This window comes from Drosophila mauritiana, chromosome 3R (assembly GCF_004382145.1).
Source record: "Drosophila mauritiana strain mau12 chromosome 3R, ASM438214v1, whole genome shotgun sequence".
Classification (NCBI taxonomy): domain Eukaryota; kingdom Metazoa; phylum Arthropoda; class Insecta; order Diptera; family Drosophilidae; genus Drosophila; species Drosophila mauritiana.
The window spans coordinates 8,751,831-8,771,466 of record NC_046670.1 but is presented as its reverse complement, the minus strand read 5'-3'; the positions used below and the strand labels follow the sequence as shown (position 1 = coordinate 8,771,466).

Genomic DNA, 19,636 nt, shown 5'->3' with positions numbered 1-19,636 from the left:
ATCGCTTCTATAAAAAAGGTAATTACTGGCATAATTCTTTCTGAAAAATATGTGCATTAAAAAAGGGATGAATGGGGACGCTCATTACTTTTATTAAAATGTCTTTATTTGTCTAAATGTCTTTGGTTTATATTTATTTTTTAAAGTATCTCAATAACTACAATAACTTTTTGAACTATCATTACGTATCATATGTATTTATGACGTAACGTAACGATATATCGAATAACGTAAGACCAGGGCTGCAGCTACAGAATGAATAACGAGGAACGGGGACTTTTTAGGATTACATGTGCGCGGTGAGACTCCTTAATTTACACTGCTTGAACTAATCGTAGGACAAATTGTGAAAAAAAGAAGAGGAGAGCTTAATTTGGAATTTATTTGGTTTGTAAGATGCTGGCTATTAACTGTGATGGAGTATGTTCCGCGTGCATGTGCTCTGTTGGGTATGGGCAGTTCAAATTTCGTATTGGATGCGCGCTAAGGCACGCAATGCACGAAGGGGAGGAAAAGCACGAAAGCGAAAGGACACGGCGAGAGAAGAAGAAGCATAAACACGTAGCAGTGCGAAAAGAAACACATGTTCGCGCAAAATCGATGAATAAACTTTAAAGGGGAAACCGAAAACTAAATAGAGCAGTGCGTTTTCTGCAATAAAACCATCCACATTGTGTGCAAAGAATCGAGAGTAAGGCTGCCTGTAAGAGCCTCCACAGGACTCCTTGGAAAAATGGGTATTACGGAGACAGCAGCGGCAACAACAACTACCGGACTGGGAGCGGCAAACGCCGTGGAGAGCAAACAAATCCTCTCGCTCGAGGTGTTCCAGGACATCTACAAGCACGTGGAACCGGATGTGCAGATCGATGCCTTCGAGGTAAGGAGACTTCTGCTAGCACCCAACATTCGGTTATGAAATCATTTCCACCCACCTATGTACATACATATGTACATATGTACTTTTGCAGCTGGCCCAGGGCTCCGACCGGGGTGACAACTATACGGCCGCCCTGTATCGCATAAAGCTGACCGGAAAGCGGAGGAGTCTCAAATGGGAACAGAACGTCATCTGCAAGGTGATGCCGGAGAGTGTAGTCGCGCGGGAGGCCTACAAGAGCGACAAGCTCTTCCGGTGAGTGCTCCAATTCCGCGTATCCTTAATAGCGCCCAAGAGGCTCATAATCCCTGCCTATGCTCCACAGCAACGAGGTGCAGTTCTACAACACCATCATGCCGGAACTGCTCAAGTTCCAGGCCAGCAAAACGAACCAGGACACACCCGTGTTCAATGCCATTCCCAAGTGCTATTCAGCCAGGCATGATCTGCTCATAATGGGTAATTACCTCCCGCCTTTACTAGGGATTCTTATTTGGCTTATTAATTTACATTTTCCGTAGAGGATCTTCGCGAACGCGGCTTCCAGATGTCAGACCGCCACAAAGGTCTCAGCCTGGAGGAGACGCAGTCCGTCCTGCTGCAGGTGGCCCAGCTGCACGGCCTTAGCCTAGCCTACAAGTTCGAGAAACCGCTGGAGTTCAGCAATCTGTGCAGCGTGATCAGCGAGGGCATCTTCTGCACGGCCAATACGAGTTGGTATCGAAACTACTACGAGCGCCTTACCAAGAACGCCATTCAGATGGTGTCCGAGGTGCTGCCCCCCGACTCCAAGTATGTCCTGGCAATGAATAAATTCGCAGAAAGCTCCTCATTCTTCGGCCGGATGGTGAAGTTGGCCAGTACCGAGTCGCCGTTATCCGCCATTTGCCACGGCGACTGCTGGGTGAACAACTTTCTGTACCACTATGATCCGGAGGACCCACACCGAGTGCTGGAGGTGGCGCTGCTCGACTTTCAGCTGATACGCTACAGCTCGATCGCACTGGACATTGCCAATCTGCTGTACTGCTGCACCACCAAGGAAATGCGCGATGCTCAGCTGCAGACTCTGCTCAAGATCTATACGGAGGAGCTGTTTCGATGGCTGCAAATGCTCTGCACCAATTTGCCGGACCACTGCGACACATTACAGAAGCTACAGGATCTGTAAGCGAATGATTTTTTAAAGAGGGAAAATAGTTAATTGATGTTTTATATTACCATAGCTTTGCCGAGGAGCTGAAGACATACGGACGCTTTGCTCTTGGCTTGGCATTGGATATCCTGCCTATTAGCACCTGCTCTTCGGAGGATGCCCCCGATATGTATTTGGATCGAAGCGATGAACTCGGAGAGGATGTGGGCGCGCCCACGCTCAACTTTCCACCCAACGACCTGTGCCGCCAGAAGATGTCGGAGATAGTCATTGATATGGTGGATCGGGATATGCTCTAGGCCACCCTGCAATCCAAATGGAACACTAGCTGTCAGCCCAAAACACCAATTTCGAACAATACACAGTGCTCCAGTTGATGCTCACTTAACCCTTAGTTATATGTATGCAAGATAGTAAAAATTACCAGTAACTTAGCAAGACTTTGTACGGTTAGGGTACCACCGCTACCTTTATGTTACGTTTCTGTAGCAGCCAATTCCTTGGCCCTGCGTCCCAGGTTAGACTTCATGTAGTCAGAGTTAACACTTCCCCGTATGAAAAATGTATTTATTTATTTTTTTATTTGTACTGCTAGATGAGCAAACAGAGCGACGCCAAAATAGTAAATAGTAGATGTTTTTTGTTTAGTCTTACGTTTAATTTATGATCCCCGTTGTTGAATACCAGTAGGTATTCTCGAAAAATTTAATTTAATTTCCCTTGCGTTTACCTTGGCGGAATGCAATTGGGCACAGGGCCTTTAAATTGGACAGGAATTGGGAAAAAGCACTATTCGCTCTAGTCGTAGCTACAATAAACAATACATTTGTTGAACTTAGGCCGAAAAAAACAGACAATAGAAAGCTTGTCTAGGCGTATTGTGTTTTTCTAAAGTATTCTTTACACAAAGTAATAAACTATAAATGAAGGGTATGCCTTTGCTTAACTTAGTAATCCGCCTTGGCCGTCCAGGTGCCCTTGTTTCCCAGGAGGCCCTTGTCGCAGTTCTCGCGCAGAAATCTAAGACCCGCTTCGATGGAGCGCTCCAGGTCGTCCTGGGACTTGGACTTTTTAGCTGGTGGAGCTCTGTCATCCAATCCAGCAGGCGGGGGAATAGCTGCACCCATGCCACGACTGGATGTGCTCGGTTGTTCATCATCTTCGGCTTCGTTGGGCGCACTATAGCTCCGTCGCTGGAACTTCTTTTCCTCCTTTGTGCTGTGAAAGTTGTGGAACTGCGGCTCTTGGGCACGGTTCCACACCATAGGCGGTGGCATGCTGCTGAAGTTGCTGCGCTTGAGGGTAACAGGTTCTGGCATGGGCGCAAATTCTGCAGGCCGCTGGGCACGCTGCTTCTCATTCCACTCCTCCTGGGACATGGGCAGCCGTTCGGCCTTGTACTTCCACTCCTCCTCCTCAGGTGGCTCTGCGCTGTCCGAGTCTCGTCGCTTGCGCACACCAGGTTTGTTTTTGTCCCAATCGCGTACGTGCTCCTTTCGCAATTCTTCAAGTTCAGCCTCCTCCTTTTCTTTTTTACGCTCGATGGCTGCCTTCCGCTCTTGCTCCTCCCGCTTTAGTTCTGCTTCTTCTTTCGCTAATTCGTCCTTCTTTTGCTGTTCCTCCCGCAGGTAGTCTTCTACGCAGATGGGTGACAAGCCGTTGCGTTCTCGAATCCTGTTTTTGGCGGCCAGCACGCGTTCTGCCACGAGACGGTCTCGTTGGGCGCGCAATTCATCTCGTCGCATTTGCTCAGCAGTCGTAGCTTGGCGTGCCTTTTCCAGATTCAACTGCTGCTGTCGGCGTTCCTCTTCGTCCGTGGAGAAGGCGTAGTAGCCAACACCGTGGGTGCGCGCTTCGTCAAAGAAGACATCCTGGTAGTGGACATCAGGCTTGTCGAAATTCTCCTGCTCCTTGCGCTCCCAGTTCATGCGCTGTTCGTCGTGTTTGGTCATCGTGGACAGGGCCTCGCTGACGACGCTCTCCGTTGGCCGCGGGCCAATGAAGGACTCATCATCGCTGTTGTGGTTACTATTCTGCTCGCGGCTCCCTTTGGTATCTATCATCCAGTTGGCCTTGGTCTGATCTAGGCGCTCCGGCATGCTCTCGGCAAGTTGCTTGTCGCGTCGCTTGGCCTCCTTCAAATCCTTCCGCAAACACTTTCTAGTGCGTCCCAGGCAGTCAACGTACTCCACCTCTAAATCGTCGTGGTCTTCCTCATCGTGGCTGGAACTGCTGCTGCTACTCAGTCGCTGGCGGGACTCACGCCTCTGCGTGCGCTGCTCCGGCTCCCGATCTGCCTCTTGCTTTTTGCGGTTGAACATGACCAGGCAATTATCATCGGAGTTGAGGCTGCCTCCATTGCGGCTCATCCGGTCGTAGAACTTACTCTTGGCCTCCAGGATGCGCCGTGACTTCTCCAACTGAGCATGGTCCTCGGCCTCGTACACTTTGGCACCATCGTCGCTGCTTCCGACCTTCTTGTAGCCCTGATCACTGGACTTTTCCTTGTTGCCGGCGCTCTTGGCGGGGCGAAAGTCGGCGACGGATGCCTTTGTGGCCTTGGCCACCCTCACCTCATGCTGTTTCCGCAGCAATTCCGCCTTCAGGCTGAGCAGCGAGGAGAGATTCACACTAATGGCCTTGTTTGGATCGTTCATTGCGTACAAAAGTAAAATACAGCTGTGCGAAAAAGTTGCAGTGGCAACAGCTGATAGATACACTGACAAAAAACAAATCGAGATACTTGCTATAATTTTAATTATTCTATAGGACTGCGCATATTATTATGCTGCTTTAAAGAAAAATAATAAAAAAATTTAACAACTGACATATATCGACAGAAGATGCATATTAAAGCTATAAATTAAAGTAACAAAGTAATTTAATAAACCATTTAACAGCTTATGTTTTTCGTCTGTACCAAATACGGCCACACTAAGCGAGGTGACAAGAAGAAGAAGAAGCGTGTTTATTTACCTTTTGGAATGTCGAACTCTGGAGAGGATTTTCAGGTGGTAACGCGCAAGAAATGGATGGCTCGTAAGTGCCTGAGGCGGCGGGATCGCCATAAATCCGAAAGCGATTACCTAATCGACTGTCCGGATGTGAATGTGGAGAAATTTCAGCCGTAAGTATTTCACAATTATGTGTTTTTCATAGCCCTTTTCCTGAAAACAAAATCCATTTCTAGGCGTCTGGAAAACCTGTGCACCGAGATGTGTCAAAGCGACTACTTTCTGGTGGCCATGGAAACGCTACAGCAGCAGCTGGAGGGCATTAGAAAACCGTTGGAGCGAATTGTTTGCCTGGGACTGGGACCCTTCTCCCGCACCTACCATGCCCTTCATCAGGCTGCCTTTGTGATTGGACTGCATCGGCACCACAAGATCAGAGAGGCTTTGTACTTCGATCCCGTCTTCAGGGACAGCGAGAAGGAACTGATCCGACTGTTCGACGGTAGTATTATGAGCGAGGACTGCGCGGGCAAGCACGAGGCGACTGTGCCCACGCTCTATTATCTGCCACACTGCCCCTACGCTCTGATGCATAACATCCTGTGGTCCAATTGGAAGCGGGAGACACTGCCCAACGTTTTTCTCATCTCGAATAGCTTCGAAATGCTGACTATGACGCCGAGAAATCAGGATGACCACATAATAAGAATAGTAGAACATTGTACAGAGAATCCGCTGGAAGATGACTACGAACACCACAATGTATTCAACGACTTGTCGCTGCACACGTTCCCCCAGGAATCATTGCCCGGTAGCAACGACGAAGCGTTCTGGACACGATGTGCTCCCTTGAAGGTGAACGAGGATGAGCTGATCACGGAAACGGAGACGAACTTTGCTGCCCTGAAGCTGGAATCTGAATAAATGATTTGGACATTGGACTTTTAAAAGTTTTTTGCATATATAACAAAAGTAGTAAGTTGGGTTTCAGTATAGTTTCCAAATTTAATAACAAGCTATTTACAATTATTTTGGAGGCTCCTACAAGCGCTCCATAATCATTTTATCTGCAGGCTTTACGCCGTACTTGTAGACCTTATTGAGACTTTCCGGAAAGTCGGGCAGTAGATTGTTGAAGTTCTCCACGTGATGTGTATGCTGCTCCGTCCAGATGCCGTCGCCCGTGAAGTGGAACTCCGATTCGATTAGGTAGAGAATGAGAGTCAGGATCTCGTTGTTGCTTAACGAATCGAAATTCGTCACTGGCAATTGCAGATCTTCTTGCGCATCGGGTGATTGCAAAAGAAGCATTTTTTCTTCAATGCGTTTGCTGTGAAGAAACAAAAAGTATTAGGGCAAAATCGCTTTAAATTGATTGTACCACTCACATGGGATAAAGCAGCAAGTGTATATTCGCAAATATCTCACTAAGTTTAAACTTTTTACTGCGTAAGTACTCCAGACACTGCTTTACGTGCAGCAAAGGTATATGGCACCAGTTGGGATGGCGAGAGAGAAGATTGCGCAGCACTTGCACGTCCTTCCCCAAAACATTACCCAAGTAGACGACTATATCGCGGCCTTTAGTACGATCCGAGCCATCTCTGGCAAATCTGGAAGATGGTTATTAAATTAGCCAGTCAATAAGATGACATAGATTCTTACTTAGCGAAAGCCTCGGACCCGCAAGAAAGGATGTGCAAGGAGGCGCACCGAACCCGCAGTTGATTGAGATAATCCAGACGCAGTCGCGCCTTGTTCTGGTAGTGCACCAGTCTTAGGACACGCGGATTGGTACCCAAGACTTGAAACTCCTCTATCTCCTGCAGATCCCTTAGTCGCTCCAGAACCGTATCCGGTCCAAGGGTGAGCACCTCCAGGCAGCGGAGAACGGCATCCTCACTGATGCCGAAAGCGTGGACGTGCTGCAGCGTTTGCTTCAAGCTATCGCACGTGGACATCAAAATCTTGGGTCTGCGAAAGCCGATTTCGCGTATGTCCTGCGAGTCAATGGTAGGTACCTCTCGCAGGATGCGCCGCACGTTATCAGCTTCCGAATAGAGCAGGAAGCTGTTCTTCCTTAGCCGCTCGATGGGAAAATGAAACTCTTTGGTCAGCAGTTCAATGGTGTCCTGCACCGCTCGAAAACTCTTGTGGCGGATGCGCGTGTAAACGCGCCACAACTTCTGTAGATCGTTGTCGTCCATCTGGAGACGTTCACGCAGGTAAGCGTTGAGCAGAGATTGTCTCAAGCTCTTCAGTGTGAGTGTCTCACTCTCCAGCTCCCGTAAATCCACCGGCAGCTTGATGTTCTTAAAATATCCCGCCAGACGCTCCGCCACCTTCAAATCGAAGGGGATGTAACTATGTGACTTCAGGACTTCTATCGGCTTGTTGACCACGGTCACATACTTGGCCAGCGTTTGGACAGTCACGTTGTGGAAGCCGCACTCCTGCAAGACGCTGTGGCGATTGGCCAAAGTGGTCGCACCATAATAGATGATCATGGGCTTCGCTATGATGTCGTCCACACTATAGTCCAGTGATTTCAAAGTGTCGTAGGAGTTTAGCAAGTCCTTGCGCTTCAACGTCTTGAGCTCTGGGTGCTTCTCTAAGGCTGCCGCCCAAACCCGATATGAACTGCCTATAAAGACGCCTTAGTGACTCCCTAAATCAACTTCAAATCAAACTTAGCTTACCCAGAGTTTTGGACAAATAGTTCGCATTCAGTGGCTCTTCCATCGGCATCTCGACTGTCGGTGGCTTTGGCAGTTTCGGCTTCAGATCCTGCTTCTTACTGCTGACCCGTTTCGAACTGGCCATTCCCCGCGCCAGCTGTCCAAGGCTCCGGGCCAGCAATTGCGCTTGATTCTGGCCGTTGCGCAGCATAGTTATAACATTTCCCGCAGACTTATTTACAATCGGCAAAGAAACGTAACTGTTATTCGTGGTGAATGGCAACTGTTGCAGCTAGTGATGGCAGCATATATATACAATGAAAAATAAATCAAAATATAATAACATTTAAATAATTTTAATATTATTTTGTTCAATGATTGAGTTGCAAAATGGCTTTCAATGTGAGGAAAAATTATTTTTCTTTGATCTTGTGGTAAGTAATCAACTATCGATACGGCCGGCAAATCCATTTCATCGATACGACGACGGTTGTTTTCACATCCCTAACCCCGCAGCGTTCTTACACGTGCGCGTGAATTTTAGTTTATTTGACTTGGTTTTTAATTAAAAACATTTAAATATGTCGCTTTTACGTATCAGGTAAGCATTGGAGATGCAGCCCATGAAATGCAAATGAAATCAAACCAATTGCGCTTCCAGGAAACCGAAAACCCGCAAGGGAAAGAAGGTATTGCTGGCCAGGGAGCCGCAACTCATTGAATCCGCTCGCACAATGCTGTTTTTGGACGGAAGGAAGTGCGGCGGCAATGTGAAGCTGTGCATGAAGGATCTGCAGGCGCTGAAGAAGCCGCTGGTTAAGGTGCTGAATCGCAAAAACGACATTACCCCCTTTGACGATCCCTCCTCTCTGGAATTGTAAGTTTGAACAAAGCTAACATACACAAAATGTAGTTTATTTAATTGTTAACATCATTCAAATCACCAGCTTGACCATGAAGAACGATGCTGCTCTGTTCACCTTCGGTTCCACGTCCAAGAAGCGACCCGATAACATTATACTAGGCAGGATCTTCGAGAACGAGGTGCTGGACATGTTTGAACTGGGCATCAAGCGGTATCAGGCGATTTCTGAGTTTAAGAACGAAAAAATCGGAGCCTGCGTCAAGCCCTGCCTGGTGTTTAATGGCCCGAAATGGGCACAGACCGAGGAACTGAGGCGCCTTCGCAACCTGTTCATCGACACCTTCCAGCGCGAGAAGGTGGATTCCATCCGTCTGCAGGGCATCGAACACGTTCTGAGCTTCACGGTTACCGATGACATGAACATACTGATGCGCTCCTACCGGATACTGCTGAAGAAATCTGGCCAGAGGACGCCGCGCATTGAGCTTGAGGAGATCGGACCCTCGGCCGACTTCTCCATTCGCCGCACCAAGATCGCCAGCGAGGATCTGTACAAGCAGGCGCGCAAACAGCCCAAGCAGTTGAAGGTGGGCAAGAAGAAGAACATTAGCACAGACGCCCTGGGCAACACCAAGGGACGTGTCCATCTGGGCAAGCAGCAAACGGGCTCCATTCAAACGCGTCGCGTCAAGGCGCTGCGTAAGACGCCTGAGGAGAAGAAGGAGAACCGACAGCGCAAGAAGGTTGCTCTGAAGGCGGCCGCCGCCGAAGCACTCGCCTCACAAGGAAACAATCCCTTCTCTAGTTAACTTTAGTTGTAATAAATTGGTCCTTAAATTAGCTTTAACAAGTGTATGAGTTCTGGAGTCGTATCAGTGTATGCCGTCGACAATATTGCGAATGCGCCGTGTCTTGGACTCGGCCAATGCGTCCTCCAGCGTTTTGATCATGTGCACCAGACTGCCGACATCCGTCTGCACCAGCAAATACTTTCGATGCAGCCGCTCGTCCTCCTGCATGGCCTTCAGCTCCTGTTCGCTGCGCCCGGAGACGTCTACCGCCAGCAGCTCTCGGTTTTCATTCTTCGGTTCGGTGTGCAGGTATAGCTTCATGGTCACCACCACCTGGCACTGATCCAGCAGGCTCCGCGACGCAGTGCGCACCTCCAGTCGCCAGTCCAGGTTGACCAGCCGATAGGCACGTATGTTAGCCGACTTGATTGAGCCCTCCACAAAGTTTCTTTTGCTGGTGACGAACTGCTCGAGAACTTCTATCACATCGTCGCCGAGTTCGGGAAATGTCTGGCGCAGCACGGCCTCCATGTCGACGGAACTGCTCCCCACTCGGGTGGTCACGCTGATGAGCAGGGATATCAGCGCCTCCACCGCCTGCTGCACTGCCTCAGGACTGCCCAAATCCGAGGACCTTTTGGCCAGCATCTCGTAACGGCCGGGATTGGGTCCATTTATTAGGTAATCAAAGGCCGACTTGCACAGCTCCACCACAGCGCTATCGGGCCTTTGGAGCAGGCTCAAATGGTCGCGCTGTTGTTGAGTTAAGCGCAGAGCTGACATATTTGCGGTTGCCTCACTAAGTTAGCTAAATAGTATTGAATGTATTCATTAGGTAAATAGATATGCGCTATATTCATTTAATCGCAGACGATTACCTTAAACTGTTTGAAGTGTTCACTTCTTGAGAGTAAAGTCTTGCGGCTATACTTCAGCTGTAAATATCAGAACTTAGTTAATTTATAAACATAAACAATAAACTTGAGCTGAGCTATGCATACCCCTTACCTTATCACTTAGAGCTTGAAATGCATGCTTGGAAACTACTAAAATGATTCAATTATGATAAGAGAGCATCATTATGATTACATTCTCCAGTAGCACCTTATTACCGCTCCAGTAGCACCTTATTACCGCTGCATAAAATAAACATTTATTGGGACAAACCAAAATAAATAAATCTGGTTGCTATCGAATATCGATAGGTCGATACGATTCTGCGGCTCACTTGAACATGGCTTGCAACTGAGTTGGCAGCTCCATTTGATATGTATCGATATGCAGGCTCAAATTCAAATTTGGAATATGCTGCACTGCAACTGCAATTAAAATATTTGCATGCGAAAGGATGCTTTTCCTAAACATTGCAAGTTGGCTATAACAAATAGCTAGTTCATAAGCACATAAAATGTTCCCCCCAAATCGAAACCGAATCAACCAAAAGCTTTTGTTTAAGTAAAAGCTCCCACAGCGATAGCAACCCTGTTCTCCCCCGCCCCCAAGGCAACAACAACAACAACATGGATTCGCAAATCTGTTTCATTGGCCCGTGGGATTTTGCTGGCAGAACTGCTCTCGTTTAATTGTTTTAACCAATACACTTTGTTACCAAAACCCGTGCAAATATGCTGAAGCAAGTGACGAAGCAATTGGCCCTGCAGGGAGTGCGCACCTTCTCGGTTGGCCAGCAGGTGAGCATTGTTGATACCCTCCAAAATCCCGGCCAGAATCGTGCCCATTACACTGCAACTGTTTACGTAACAGTGGCGGCTAATACACTGCATCCGCTGGCAATAACTACACAGCCTGACACAACATCGAAACTCTCGCCATATCTTTGCATTCCCGATCTAGAACAACTACAAGGTGACCGTTTGCGGTGCCGCTGGAGGAATCGGCCAGCCGCTGTCGCTGCTCCTCAAGCAGAATCCCCTGGTCACCGACTTGGCGCTGTACGACATCGTTCATACGCCCGGTGTGGCCGCCGATCTGTCGCATATCGACACCAAGAGCAAGACCGCCGGATTCATCGGTGCCGACCAGCTGGGTGACTCCCTGAAGGGTGAGTAGAGGGCAGGGGCCGCGAGTGAGGTTATGTGACCAGCGGATACCAGTGGAAAATTTGCCTACGCTGGTGGTGGTTTCGCAGGGGGCAGGGGATTTCGAATCCACCACTATCACTCATGATATGCACTGTACTTGAAGTGCTTAGCTTCAATGGTTTTACTGACAAATTGTGAAGTATCTGTCTTCGTTTAAATCTATTAAGCTTTCTAAAATATTTACATATTTTTCAAAATAATTAATCTACTTATGTGGTTTAGTTGGTTAGATGTTTTGTATTGCTTGTGTACTTTCAAACATGTATGTTTTTTAAAAGGGAATATAGAAATAATGGTCAATTTATATATGTAAGTATTCTTGAATATTTTTTAAGTTATGTAAAATTATATTTTCTGTTCAAAATTGAAAATCTTCATAACTTAGTAGCTTCACATAAAAACAAATAGATGTTTTAAACAATGAATATGAACATTAAGAATCCAGAATAAAGATTTAGACTTTACCATTAGTATACATATATGCAGAGCTCTTCCATGTGATTTGCATTAACGCAATTTTATGCTCTGATAAGATAAGCAGCAGAGAATATACACCCTGATAGCCGTGGAATGGTTATTGGTATTAATAACGACGTAATCAGAAGCGGCTACTTATCAGTGCAGAAGCCACCGGGATTGAACACATAAAAGATCAAAGCTCAAAGTGTCAGCCAGCCCGGCAAACTAATCAGCGATGCACTTTTTTGGCCACCTTTTGCAGGATCCGATGTGGTGGTCATTCCCGCTGGTGTGCCCCGCAAACCCGGCATGACCCGCGATGATCTGTTCAACGTGAACGCCGGCATCATCAAGGACATCTCCAACTCCATTGCCAAGAACTGCCCCAAGGCCCTGGTGGCCATCATCACCAACCCGGTGAACACCTGCGTGCCCATCGCTGCCGAGATCCTCAAGAAGGTAAGAAACATTAGTGGCTGCTAGTGATCCTGATTCCTGATTCCATTCCTTCTTTCAGGCTGGTGTCTACGATCCCAAGCGTCTGTTCGGAGTCTCCACCTTGGATGTGGTGCGTGCCCGCGCCTTCATCGGCCATGCCCTGGGTGTGGATCCCCAGACCGTGCAGATCCCCGTGATCGGCGGCCACTCCGGCGTGACCATCCTGCCCGTGCTCTCCCAGAGCCAGCCCCTGTTCAAGGGCAACCAGGACACCATCGAGAAGCTGACCGTGCGCATCCAGGAGGCCGGTACCGAGGTCGTTAAGGCCAAGGCCGGAGCCGGTTCCGCCACTCTGTCGATGGCCTACGCTGGTGCCCGTTTCGCCGGATCCCTGCTGAAGGGACTGAACGGCGAGAAGAACGTGATCGAGTGCTCCTATGTGCAGTCCACCGTCACGGAGGCCACCTTCTTCTCCACACCCCTGGTGCTGGGCAAGAACGGCGTCCAGGAGAACCTCGGCCTGCCCAAGCTCAACGACTACGAGAAGAAGCTGCTGGAGGCCGCAATTCCCGAGCTGAAGAAGAACATCCAGAAGGGCATTGACTTCGCCAACGCCTAAGCGATCCAACAAATCCCATCCGCTACCAAAAAATCGTGTACTTCATTAGCGCCTATTGTGAATTGGCAAACTACCCATATTACCCCTAGCAAATCTTTCGTCTCAAGTCGGCGTGTCCTAAGATTGTATAGATCTGCGCCCCGTGTGTGGTGTTAAATGAAACCAGTTGATATCTGAAATAAACAAATTGTAAACTTGGAAAAATGCATTTGATTTTTAAATCCACTTGCGCGGTAATGTTTTTTTAAGCCCCAAAAATATCAACGAGTGATTTGAATGTCTTCTTCCCACAGCAAAAATATATTCAACTATGGGTTTAGGATCTGTTTTTGTGATTCCAGAGTAGAGTCACAGGGAAAATGGATGCCCAGTTTACACTGAGCGAAGGCATAGAGTGTTTGTCGGTCACACACCAGATGGATGGTATTTACCAACCGGAAATTTCGTTGAGTGTAGCCTACACCGCCGCAAACAAACACAATGCTCACACGCACATGTCCACACAGACGCAACCAATTAAGCTTCGTTAAGATCAATTTAAACTTGCCCGCATGTCACGACGACCCCCGTCCCGACGCCCATGACAACCCCACCGGAATCCTCCCAAGACTCCGGCTCCGAATCCAGTGCGTACGCATTTCGGAATTCATTTTTTAACGATATACAAATTTATGTGAGAGTTGAATTTTTTATGCTGTGCATGTGGTGCATTCCTTTCGAATTTGCGTAACTAACGAAATCTTTCGACAGCTTAATAGAAATCTCATTTGTTTATATAATAAAATTGCAATTCAATTTCCAAGCAATTCACACCTTCTGAAGATTATTGATCTGCATATTATCAAATCAACTTTCGCATGAACGTGTCTCAAAATACTTTGTACAAATATTCTCACAATTCGGTGATAATTGCTAGTTTGAATTCAAATATCACATGTTTTTATATATCAATGGTTAAGCAATCTTTGTTTGGTGACTAAAAAGTTATATTCATTTTCTAAATTGTTATAAATCTATCTACTTTTAGTTTCTGAAAATTTCGATAATTCAAAGTTTTTCATTCTTTAAATATGACTTACCTATTTCTTTGACATTTATGTTTGTAAAAACATGTTTTTCTTAAATAGATTTTGTAAATGTTGAGATCAATCCTCTTATCCATAATTTTCCATAACTTTCCACATCGTTTTGCACTGCTTTTGCCAATTGAAGTGCTTGGCAGCAGCTCGAATCGAGTAAATTGGATTACTATTAGACAATTTGATTTGTTCATTAAACTCGAGCGATGCAGAGCACCACAGCCCCAATAATTCTAGCCTATTTAGCCATTTTGGAAAGAGGAGAGGGAGGGGAGTGGACGAACACACCCCCGACTTAATTATCGGCGATCGAAAGGCAGCGGTAACAAGACCAAAACAATCAATTGATACAATTCCATTCATGAAATCAAATCGAACTGCAAGCGAAAATCACGGAGCGCGGGAGACAATTTGATAGGCCGGTCGATTTCGATTCTTGGGGTTCCGCCAATTGGCAGAACGCTTTTAATGAAATAATGAGCAGGAATCAATTTTCAGACGCCGCGCACGTACTACATATGCACTGCGAAATGGAATTGCCGGCCGGCATTTTATATTAAAACAAATTGGTTACCATGGATGGATTTACCAGTTCGCGGCGACGGCACTCTCTTTTCGTAATCGACCTTGTACAATTTTATTTAATTACAAACAATTAAGTCGCCGCACGGGCAGCAACACCAAAAACGATAAGCGAAGCAGAGTGTCAAGTGCAGCCACAATACATTAATTAATTAATTATTATCGCACAACGCAATCAACTTGTTCATTCATAAATCTCAAAGTGAGAAATTCAAACTCAAGCTCGCGCCAATCGATAGGTGTCCGTTATAGATTAGATAATGAGCCATTTCCACTGCCACTCTGATGCTAACAGTCTTAAAACACGTACATTTCCACTAAAAATAAGTAAAATTTAAAATCTAAACTTATAACTTTAGATTTGTACGATTCTTCTAAAAATAAAATTATGTTGGGGGGCGTAAAAGCAGCAGAACTAGTATTTTTCTTATCGAAGGCCCATTTTCGCGCCAATATCGAATGTTTGAAAGCATTTGCATTGCCCGGGCATCGATTTCAATTACATAACAGCACAAATTGCTCTGGGAGAGCGATCGTGTCGCTTAAGTCAACTGTCGCAGCTGCAGTGCAGCACTCCCACCACTCAGATGGGGCATTAAATGGCGCCTTCTTCTTAAATAACTCACAATTGTCGGCAATTAATTTGAATTGTGCACACTGTGTTGCGATTTTTCGTGCATCGACAGCCCCAAGAAGCCCCAAAGCCAATTACACCGGCCAGGCCCATCAGTTGACATCTTCAGCCATATCATCTCCCCATCCCATATAGTGAAATGCCCCATATATCGCGACTGATATGCACTAGCAATTGTGATTGCCTTTAATTTATTGGCGTCCTCTCTCACTTTCCCTTTGATTGGATTAAGCTTCAAGTCGGATTTGTGGGTGGGTGTACTCGGGCTGGTTATTTAACAATTATGCCGCGACAAATTGGTCCCTAAATGCTTTCTGGAGTGGGATAAACTCTCTGATTTAGCAATAAGTCTTTTCAAGGAATATATGATGAGCTATCTCCTAGAAAATGTTAAGCATCCTTTAGCTTTCCAGAATTTAATTGATTGTATGTTAATAAACAATTTTGTATCATCATGATTTATGTACCACATTATGTATTCCTCCATGTTTAAAGTCTGAGAAAGCCTATTTACTAATTATCTGGCATTCGAAATGAATTTATATCCACACTGATTTTACAAACAAGGAATGTATGTAATACCTCACTCCCACCAGAATTCTTGAACTCCGATCTTGGGTACAGTCATGCCCAAAAAAAATCTCATGTAAATGGCAAATTCATAAGACAGCAGCGGCAGAAAGTAAAATGCATAAACCAATTTGAGTGGACGTTTGTGATCGTGGGTCAGATGTCAGCTACGAAATACGCATACGTCTCACATCCGCCCCCTTCTAGTATATATGGATATATATATGTATGTACATACAATATCATCATAAAAAGGGGGTAGACTGGAAGGAGCAAGAACAGCAAGTACCAAGTACCAGGCAAGTGTGGACCCCAAAGTGCCATGGAGAATTAACGAAACGAAAATGGGGAAAAAACTATACGTCTTTGTCAGGTCAGATACTGACTGGATGGCTGGGGGAGCTGTCCGGTTACAGCTATGGCTACGGGTCGACTTGCAGACTTTGTCTCGTGGGCAGTAGATTTCGAAATGTGCACTGAAAACATACATTTTCGTAGGATTTCTACGATAAATAGAAAACGAAGAACAAGCTATAGTTAGTTAGCACTTCTAAGAATACCATTTAAGAAGTTCGAAAAGATTTTGATTACTTAGAGTTAACCTCAAACACAGTTTTTCTAAAATAGCATGTTTTTATAAAGGTCATAATGAAAATATCTTTTTAAGATGATATGAGATTGAAGTACCAATTATCATTCTTCATACCTTGCAAACATTCTTCACATTCTCAGCTTTCTGTTAGCTTTTCGCTCAGTGTATTCACGTTCATAAGTCGAGGTTTTTCCTCCTTTCATTCATTGTTTTTCGCTTTTTTCTTGTTTTCCACTGAACGCTGAAAGCGAGAACGAATAGCGACAGCCGAGTCAGAAGTGGAACTAAAATACAAAAACTATTTGATATTTTATGCGGGATTTAAATTGATCTTAACGAAGCTTAATTGGGCGCATCTGTATGTGTGAACGGTGCTCTGCACTCCTGCACTTGTGTGCGTCCGTGTGAGCGTCCGTGTAGCGGTACTTGCGTCCGCCATATTGGAATTTCGTTGTGCGAACTGATCACAATCGCCGAACCAAGTAAACCCGACTGGGAATGAGAATGGGCGACGCGGGCATGGCGCGCATCCACATCGCTGCCTCATGAAAAAGATATAGTAGATATAGCCGATGTACGAGTGTATGAGGCACGACACAGAATGTCGTCGCTGTCTCCGCTGATATCGTAATACAATGTGATAATGCCGCTGTCACGGAGGATGAGGGAATGTCGGTGATGCTACTGCACCGAAAGAATCTGGGACTTTTAAACCTGGAAATATAGACCTATCGTATCTAAATCGGTTAATATGCTCCACTAATCAGAACCAACTTTTTGGAGATCTTTATAATGTTATCAAGGGTTGTGAATAGTTGTTTCATATTACAAAATCTCTTGTTTTTGAAGTATAGATCATATATCATATCATATTTATAAGATCGCCATGTTACTTTATGATTCATGTTAAATTATATCAGTATATTATGCATTTTTTTCGACTGTGGTCGCTGTTTGTGGTGATATCGCTACTGAGGATGGACTGTCATCTCGGTGGGACAAGTGTGGATACGATGATGATGATGATGGTGATGGTGGCGATGGGCTTGAGTATCTGTCTACCCCTCAGTCGGGAATCCGTCCGTCTGTCTGTCTTTCCGCCTGCCAGTGTGTGTATCTTAATGGTTATGGAAAAAATATGACAAAATATTCAACAAAAGCTTAGGCGCTCACTTGGCCAAACAGCGGCGACTGTACCAAACAAGTCATTTTCATAGATGATCTAAGCTGGATTCACTTTTGTGTACTATACTAGTAGATGCAAGAGTTTAAAGTAACTTCAATATACTATATTAATAGATGGATGAGTTTTGAGTCTTTGTGGCATAAAGCCATTTTGGTTTTAAGTATCCCTTAAGTTTAAACCTATATATACTACAAACAGTTGGATACTGCATTAAAATATCAGTACTTAAAATTTGAAAAATATTTAAGTTTGAAGATATTTAAAATTTCTGTTAAAAATTAGCTTCATCGTGATAATAGCAAAGTTATTAGCTACCAGCCCATTTTATCCTTTTTAACAACTAAACTACCTATATAAAGACAATCTTAATCTAAAAAGAAAACCTACCCGCAGTTTGCCAACTCTTTTTTTCTGGCTTTTAAAGATATTTTCAGATATCTAAGATTTCCCCGCCTATTTATCGTCTGCCTCATTTGAAACCCAGTGATTGCCTTTATTATATCTTAACCTTCTTGGGTTCGAGGATCACGAGTAATTAACTTTTGATCTTACTCGAGATGCTATCATCGCTCCTTGAATTCCCCACCCTGACTGTGTCCTTGCTGCTACCCCTCATCCTGCTTAACGAATCCTCTACCCCTGCTGCAATCCTTGAAGCCAGACCCACATAATTGGCACATTGGCTAATGCAAAATACTGTCTGATTATTCACACGCAACGAGGACCCGACTCCTTTCGCTGCCCTCGGATACCATCCCTCCCGGTTTCTGGGTCGCGACCCAGTACCCACAATATGGGGTGTATTTATTTGTTTTCATCTTTCGGCTCTGATCGCGTGCCCCGCGTCCATTCTCCCAGAGACTTCGACTTTGCCCGCATTTCGGAACCTGCCAGGCCAAAAAGTATCGAATCGTCCGGTTGCGTCTGTGAGTGAATGAGATTTTGATGTGGTTTCCGCCTGGAATTCGAGGGATTTTCTTCCTCCAACCCGCTGGTCGCTTATGATGGGAAAATTTGTGGATCCTTTGTGGGCTCGGATTCCTGGGAAGCTGAAGTTCCTTTGCTGTTTTTCATTCGATCAATGCGGGCCGGTCTTTGAGGACAGAACTTAGCCATTGGATTGTGCAACTTTGTCTTAAGTATGACATCAAAACACTTTACTTCCTTAACAACTAAGAAAAAGTTAATGGTTTTGCTTGCTTTTGACAAATTGGTATTCATTTGGCATCAGATACTTAATCAGATCCTAAATAATGAAGCTATCCATTCTTCAACACCCAATTGTCTCAAAAGATATATTTTCAAATATTATCACGAACTTTGCACTTCAAACTGGATTGATGATGATTGGATTTGGCCATTGAATTTGTTAGATGTATATTATTACATATTATTTTTTTTAGTAAATATCTAAATAACTAACTCTCAAAGATCACCGATCTCAATGTCTATGTGAATGTATCGCTTTACCCACTTTCACCCTCTTCGATTGCAATGCCCACATAATTCGGCAACCTTCTTCCCACTTCCCATTCAAATGCCCCGTGAAATCTTCGGATCTGTCCAAATGAGCCATAACTTAGCCCCTGACTAAGTGCCCACCTCGCCGCGATCGGAGTACCAGCATCTGGCCAAAAGGTCACACGCAACAGCGAACTGGAGGAAAGGGCGCCACGCCAATCCTTGAGAGGGTGACACGCGCTGTGGGAAGATCGAGCGAGCAGGGTGTGGAAACGGGCTGAAGTGGACGAAGAAGGTCACAAGCGTGCCACCAAGTCGCCGCCTTACAGGGGTTGCAACCTCGAATGGAACCACCCTCATGAGTCCAATTGGAACCACGACCATCGGAATTCCTCGACCAGAAGTTAATTGTTCGTCCAACATGTGTGACGATGAAGGTGCATTGTTACGGATGGCGATGACCATGAGGTGGACGCGAAATAGATGGGCACTCTCTCTCAACTTCAGGCGAAACTAATCTGTATCAATGCATTGCCAACAAGAAGACACTAAATTTAAATTGTAGTAAATAATGCATATGAAAATATAGT

At 45.6% G+C, this 19,636-nt stretch overlaps 7 protein-coding genes across 7 annotated transcripts; 4 read left to right on the top strand and 3 right to left on the bottom strand.

The window, feature by feature from the left end:
* The first annotated feature begins 534 nt into the window (after positions 1-534).
* On the top strand, positions 535-2,470 carry LOC117142879. The gene is made up of 5 exons (XM_033307150.1): positions 535-880; positions 972-1,135; positions 1,206-1,339; positions 1,402-2,047; positions 2,107-2,470. Exons 1-5 carry the CDS (start codon positions 734-736, stop codon positions 2,333-2,335), a joined length of 1,320 nt encoding a protein of 439 aa, XP_033163041.1. The 5' UTR covers positions 535-733; the 3' UTR covers positions 2,336-2,470.
* Positions 2,471-2,589: 119 nt separating this feature from the next.
* LOC117142877 (coiled-coil domain-containing protein 174) lies at positions 2,590-4,749 on the bottom strand. The gene has a single exon (XM_033307148.1). It carries the CDS (start codon positions 4,691-4,693, stop codon positions 2,984-2,986), a length of 1,710 nt encoding a protein of 569 aa, XP_033163039.1. The 5' UTR covers positions 4,694-4,749; the 3' UTR covers positions 2,590-2,983.
* A 234-nt stretch (positions 4,750-4,983) lies between these two features.
* On the top strand, positions 4,984-5,940 carry LOC117142880 (SRR1-like protein). The gene is made up of 2 exons (XM_033307151.1): positions 4,984-5,163; positions 5,227-5,940. The coding sequence occupies exons 1-2, from the start codon at positions 5,021-5,023 to the stop codon at positions 5,912-5,914; spliced, it is 831 nt and encodes a 276-aa protein (XP_033163042.1). The 5' UTR covers positions 4,984-5,020; the 3' UTR covers positions 5,915-5,940.
* A 30-nt stretch (positions 5,941-5,970) lies between these two features.
* Positions 5,971-7,954, bottom strand: LOC117142878 (transcription termination factor 5, mitochondrial). The gene is made up of 4 exons (XM_033307149.1): positions 7,690-7,954; positions 6,656-7,634; positions 6,379-6,603; positions 5,971-6,320 (listed from the first exon to the last, which is right to left on the bottom strand). The coding sequence occupies exons 1-4, from the start codon at positions 7,877-7,879 to the stop codon at positions 6,032-6,034; spliced, it is 1,683 nt and encodes a 560-aa protein (XP_033163040.1). The 5' UTR covers positions 7,880-7,954; the 3' UTR covers positions 5,971-6,031.
* A 207-nt stretch (positions 7,955-8,161) lies between these two features.
* Positions 8,162-9,388, top strand: LOC117144709 (ribosome production factor 2 homolog). The gene is made up of 3 exons (XM_033310049.1): positions 8,162-8,269; positions 8,330-8,545; positions 8,616-9,388. The coding sequence occupies exons 1-3, from the start codon at positions 8,250-8,252 to the stop codon at positions 9,340-9,342; spliced, it is 963 nt and encodes a 320-aa protein (XP_033165940.1). The 5' UTR covers positions 8,162-8,249; the 3' UTR covers positions 9,343-9,388.
* Positions 9,334-10,516, bottom strand: LOC117144710 (COMM domain-containing protein 2). The gene is made up of 3 exons (XM_033310050.1): positions 10,333-10,516; positions 10,203-10,259; positions 9,334-10,132 (listed from the first exon to the last, which is right to left on the bottom strand). The coding sequence occupies exon 3, from the start codon at positions 10,105-10,107 to the stop codon at positions 9,406-9,408; it is 702 nt and encodes a 233-aa protein (XP_033165941.1). The 5' UTR covers positions 10,108-10,132; positions 10,203-10,259; positions 10,333-10,516; the 3' UTR covers positions 9,334-9,405.
* Positions 10,517-10,847: 331 nt separating this feature from the next.
* LOC117144721 (malate dehydrogenase, mitochondrial) lies at positions 10,848-13,146 on the top strand. Its single transcript, XM_033310061.1, has 4 exons — positions 10,848-11,015; positions 11,179-11,386; positions 12,148-12,344; positions 12,403-13,146. Exons 1-4 carry the CDS (start codon positions 10,950-10,952, stop codon positions 12,940-12,942), a joined length of 1,011 nt encoding a protein of 336 aa, XP_033165952.1. The 5' UTR covers positions 10,848-10,949; the 3' UTR covers positions 12,943-13,146.
* Positions 13,147-19,636: the final 6,490 nt, after the last annotated feature.

Coding starts and splice junctions, on each gene's coding strand:
- LOC117144709 (XM_033310049.1), top strand. CDS start 8,250: ATGTCGCTTTTACGTATCAG. Junction 8,270..8,329: donor ATGTCGCTTTTACGTATCAG/GTAAGCATTGGA, acceptor TTGCGCTTCCAG/GAAACCGAAAACCCGCAAGG. Junction 8,546..8,615: donor GATCCCTCCTCTCTGGAATT/GTAAGTTTGAAC, acceptor TCAAATCACCAG/CTTGACCATGAAGAACGATG.
- LOC117144721 (XM_033310061.1), top strand. CDS start 10,950: ATGCTGAAGCAAGTGACGAAGCAATTGGCCCTGCAGGGAGTGCGCACC. Junction 11,387..12,147: donor GCTGGGTGACTCCCTGAAGG/GTGAGTAGAGGG, acceptor CACCTTTTGCAG/GATCCGATGTGGTGGTCATT. Junction 12,345..12,402: donor CTGCCGAGATCCTCAAGAAG/GTAAGAAACATT, acceptor TCCTTCTTTCAG/GCTGGTGTCTACGATCCCAA.
- LOC117142880 (XM_033307151.1), top strand. CDS start 5,021: ATGTCGAACTCTGGAGAGGATTTTCAGGTGGTAACGCGCAAGAAATGG. Junction 5,164..5,226: donor AATGTGGAGAAATTTCAGCC/GTAAGTATTTCA, acceptor ATCCATTTCTAG/GCGTCTGGAAAACCTGTGCA.
- LOC117142877 (XM_033307148.1), bottom strand. CDS start 4,693: ATGAACGATCCAAACAAGGCCATTAGTGTGAATCTCTCCTCGCTGCTC.
- LOC117142879 (XM_033307150.1), top strand. CDS start 734: ATGGGTATTACGGAGACAGCAGCGGCAACAACAACTACCGGACTGGGA. Junction 1,136..1,205: donor AAGAGCGACAAGCTCTTCCG/GTGAGTGCTCCA, acceptor TATGCTCCACAG/CAACGAGGTGCAGTTCTACA. Junction 1,340..1,401: donor GCATGATCTGCTCATAATGG/GTAATTACCTCC, acceptor CATTTTCCGTAG/AGGATCTTCGCGAACGCGGC.
- LOC117144710 (XM_033310050.1), bottom strand. CDS start 10,107: ATGTCAGCTCTGCGCTTAACTCAACAACAGCGCGACCATTTGAGCCTG.
- LOC117142878 (XM_033307149.1), bottom strand. CDS start 7,879: ATGCTGCGCAACGGCCAGAATCAAGCGCAATTGCTGGCCCGGAGCCTT. Junction 6,604..6,655: donor GGGTCCGAGGCTTTCGCTAA/GTAAGAATCTAT, acceptor ACCATCTTCCAG/ATTTGCCAGAGATGGCTCGG. Junction 6,321..6,378: donor CACTTGCTGCTTTATCCCAT/GTGAGTGGTACA, acceptor GTTTCTTCACAG/CAAACGCATTGAAGAAAAAA.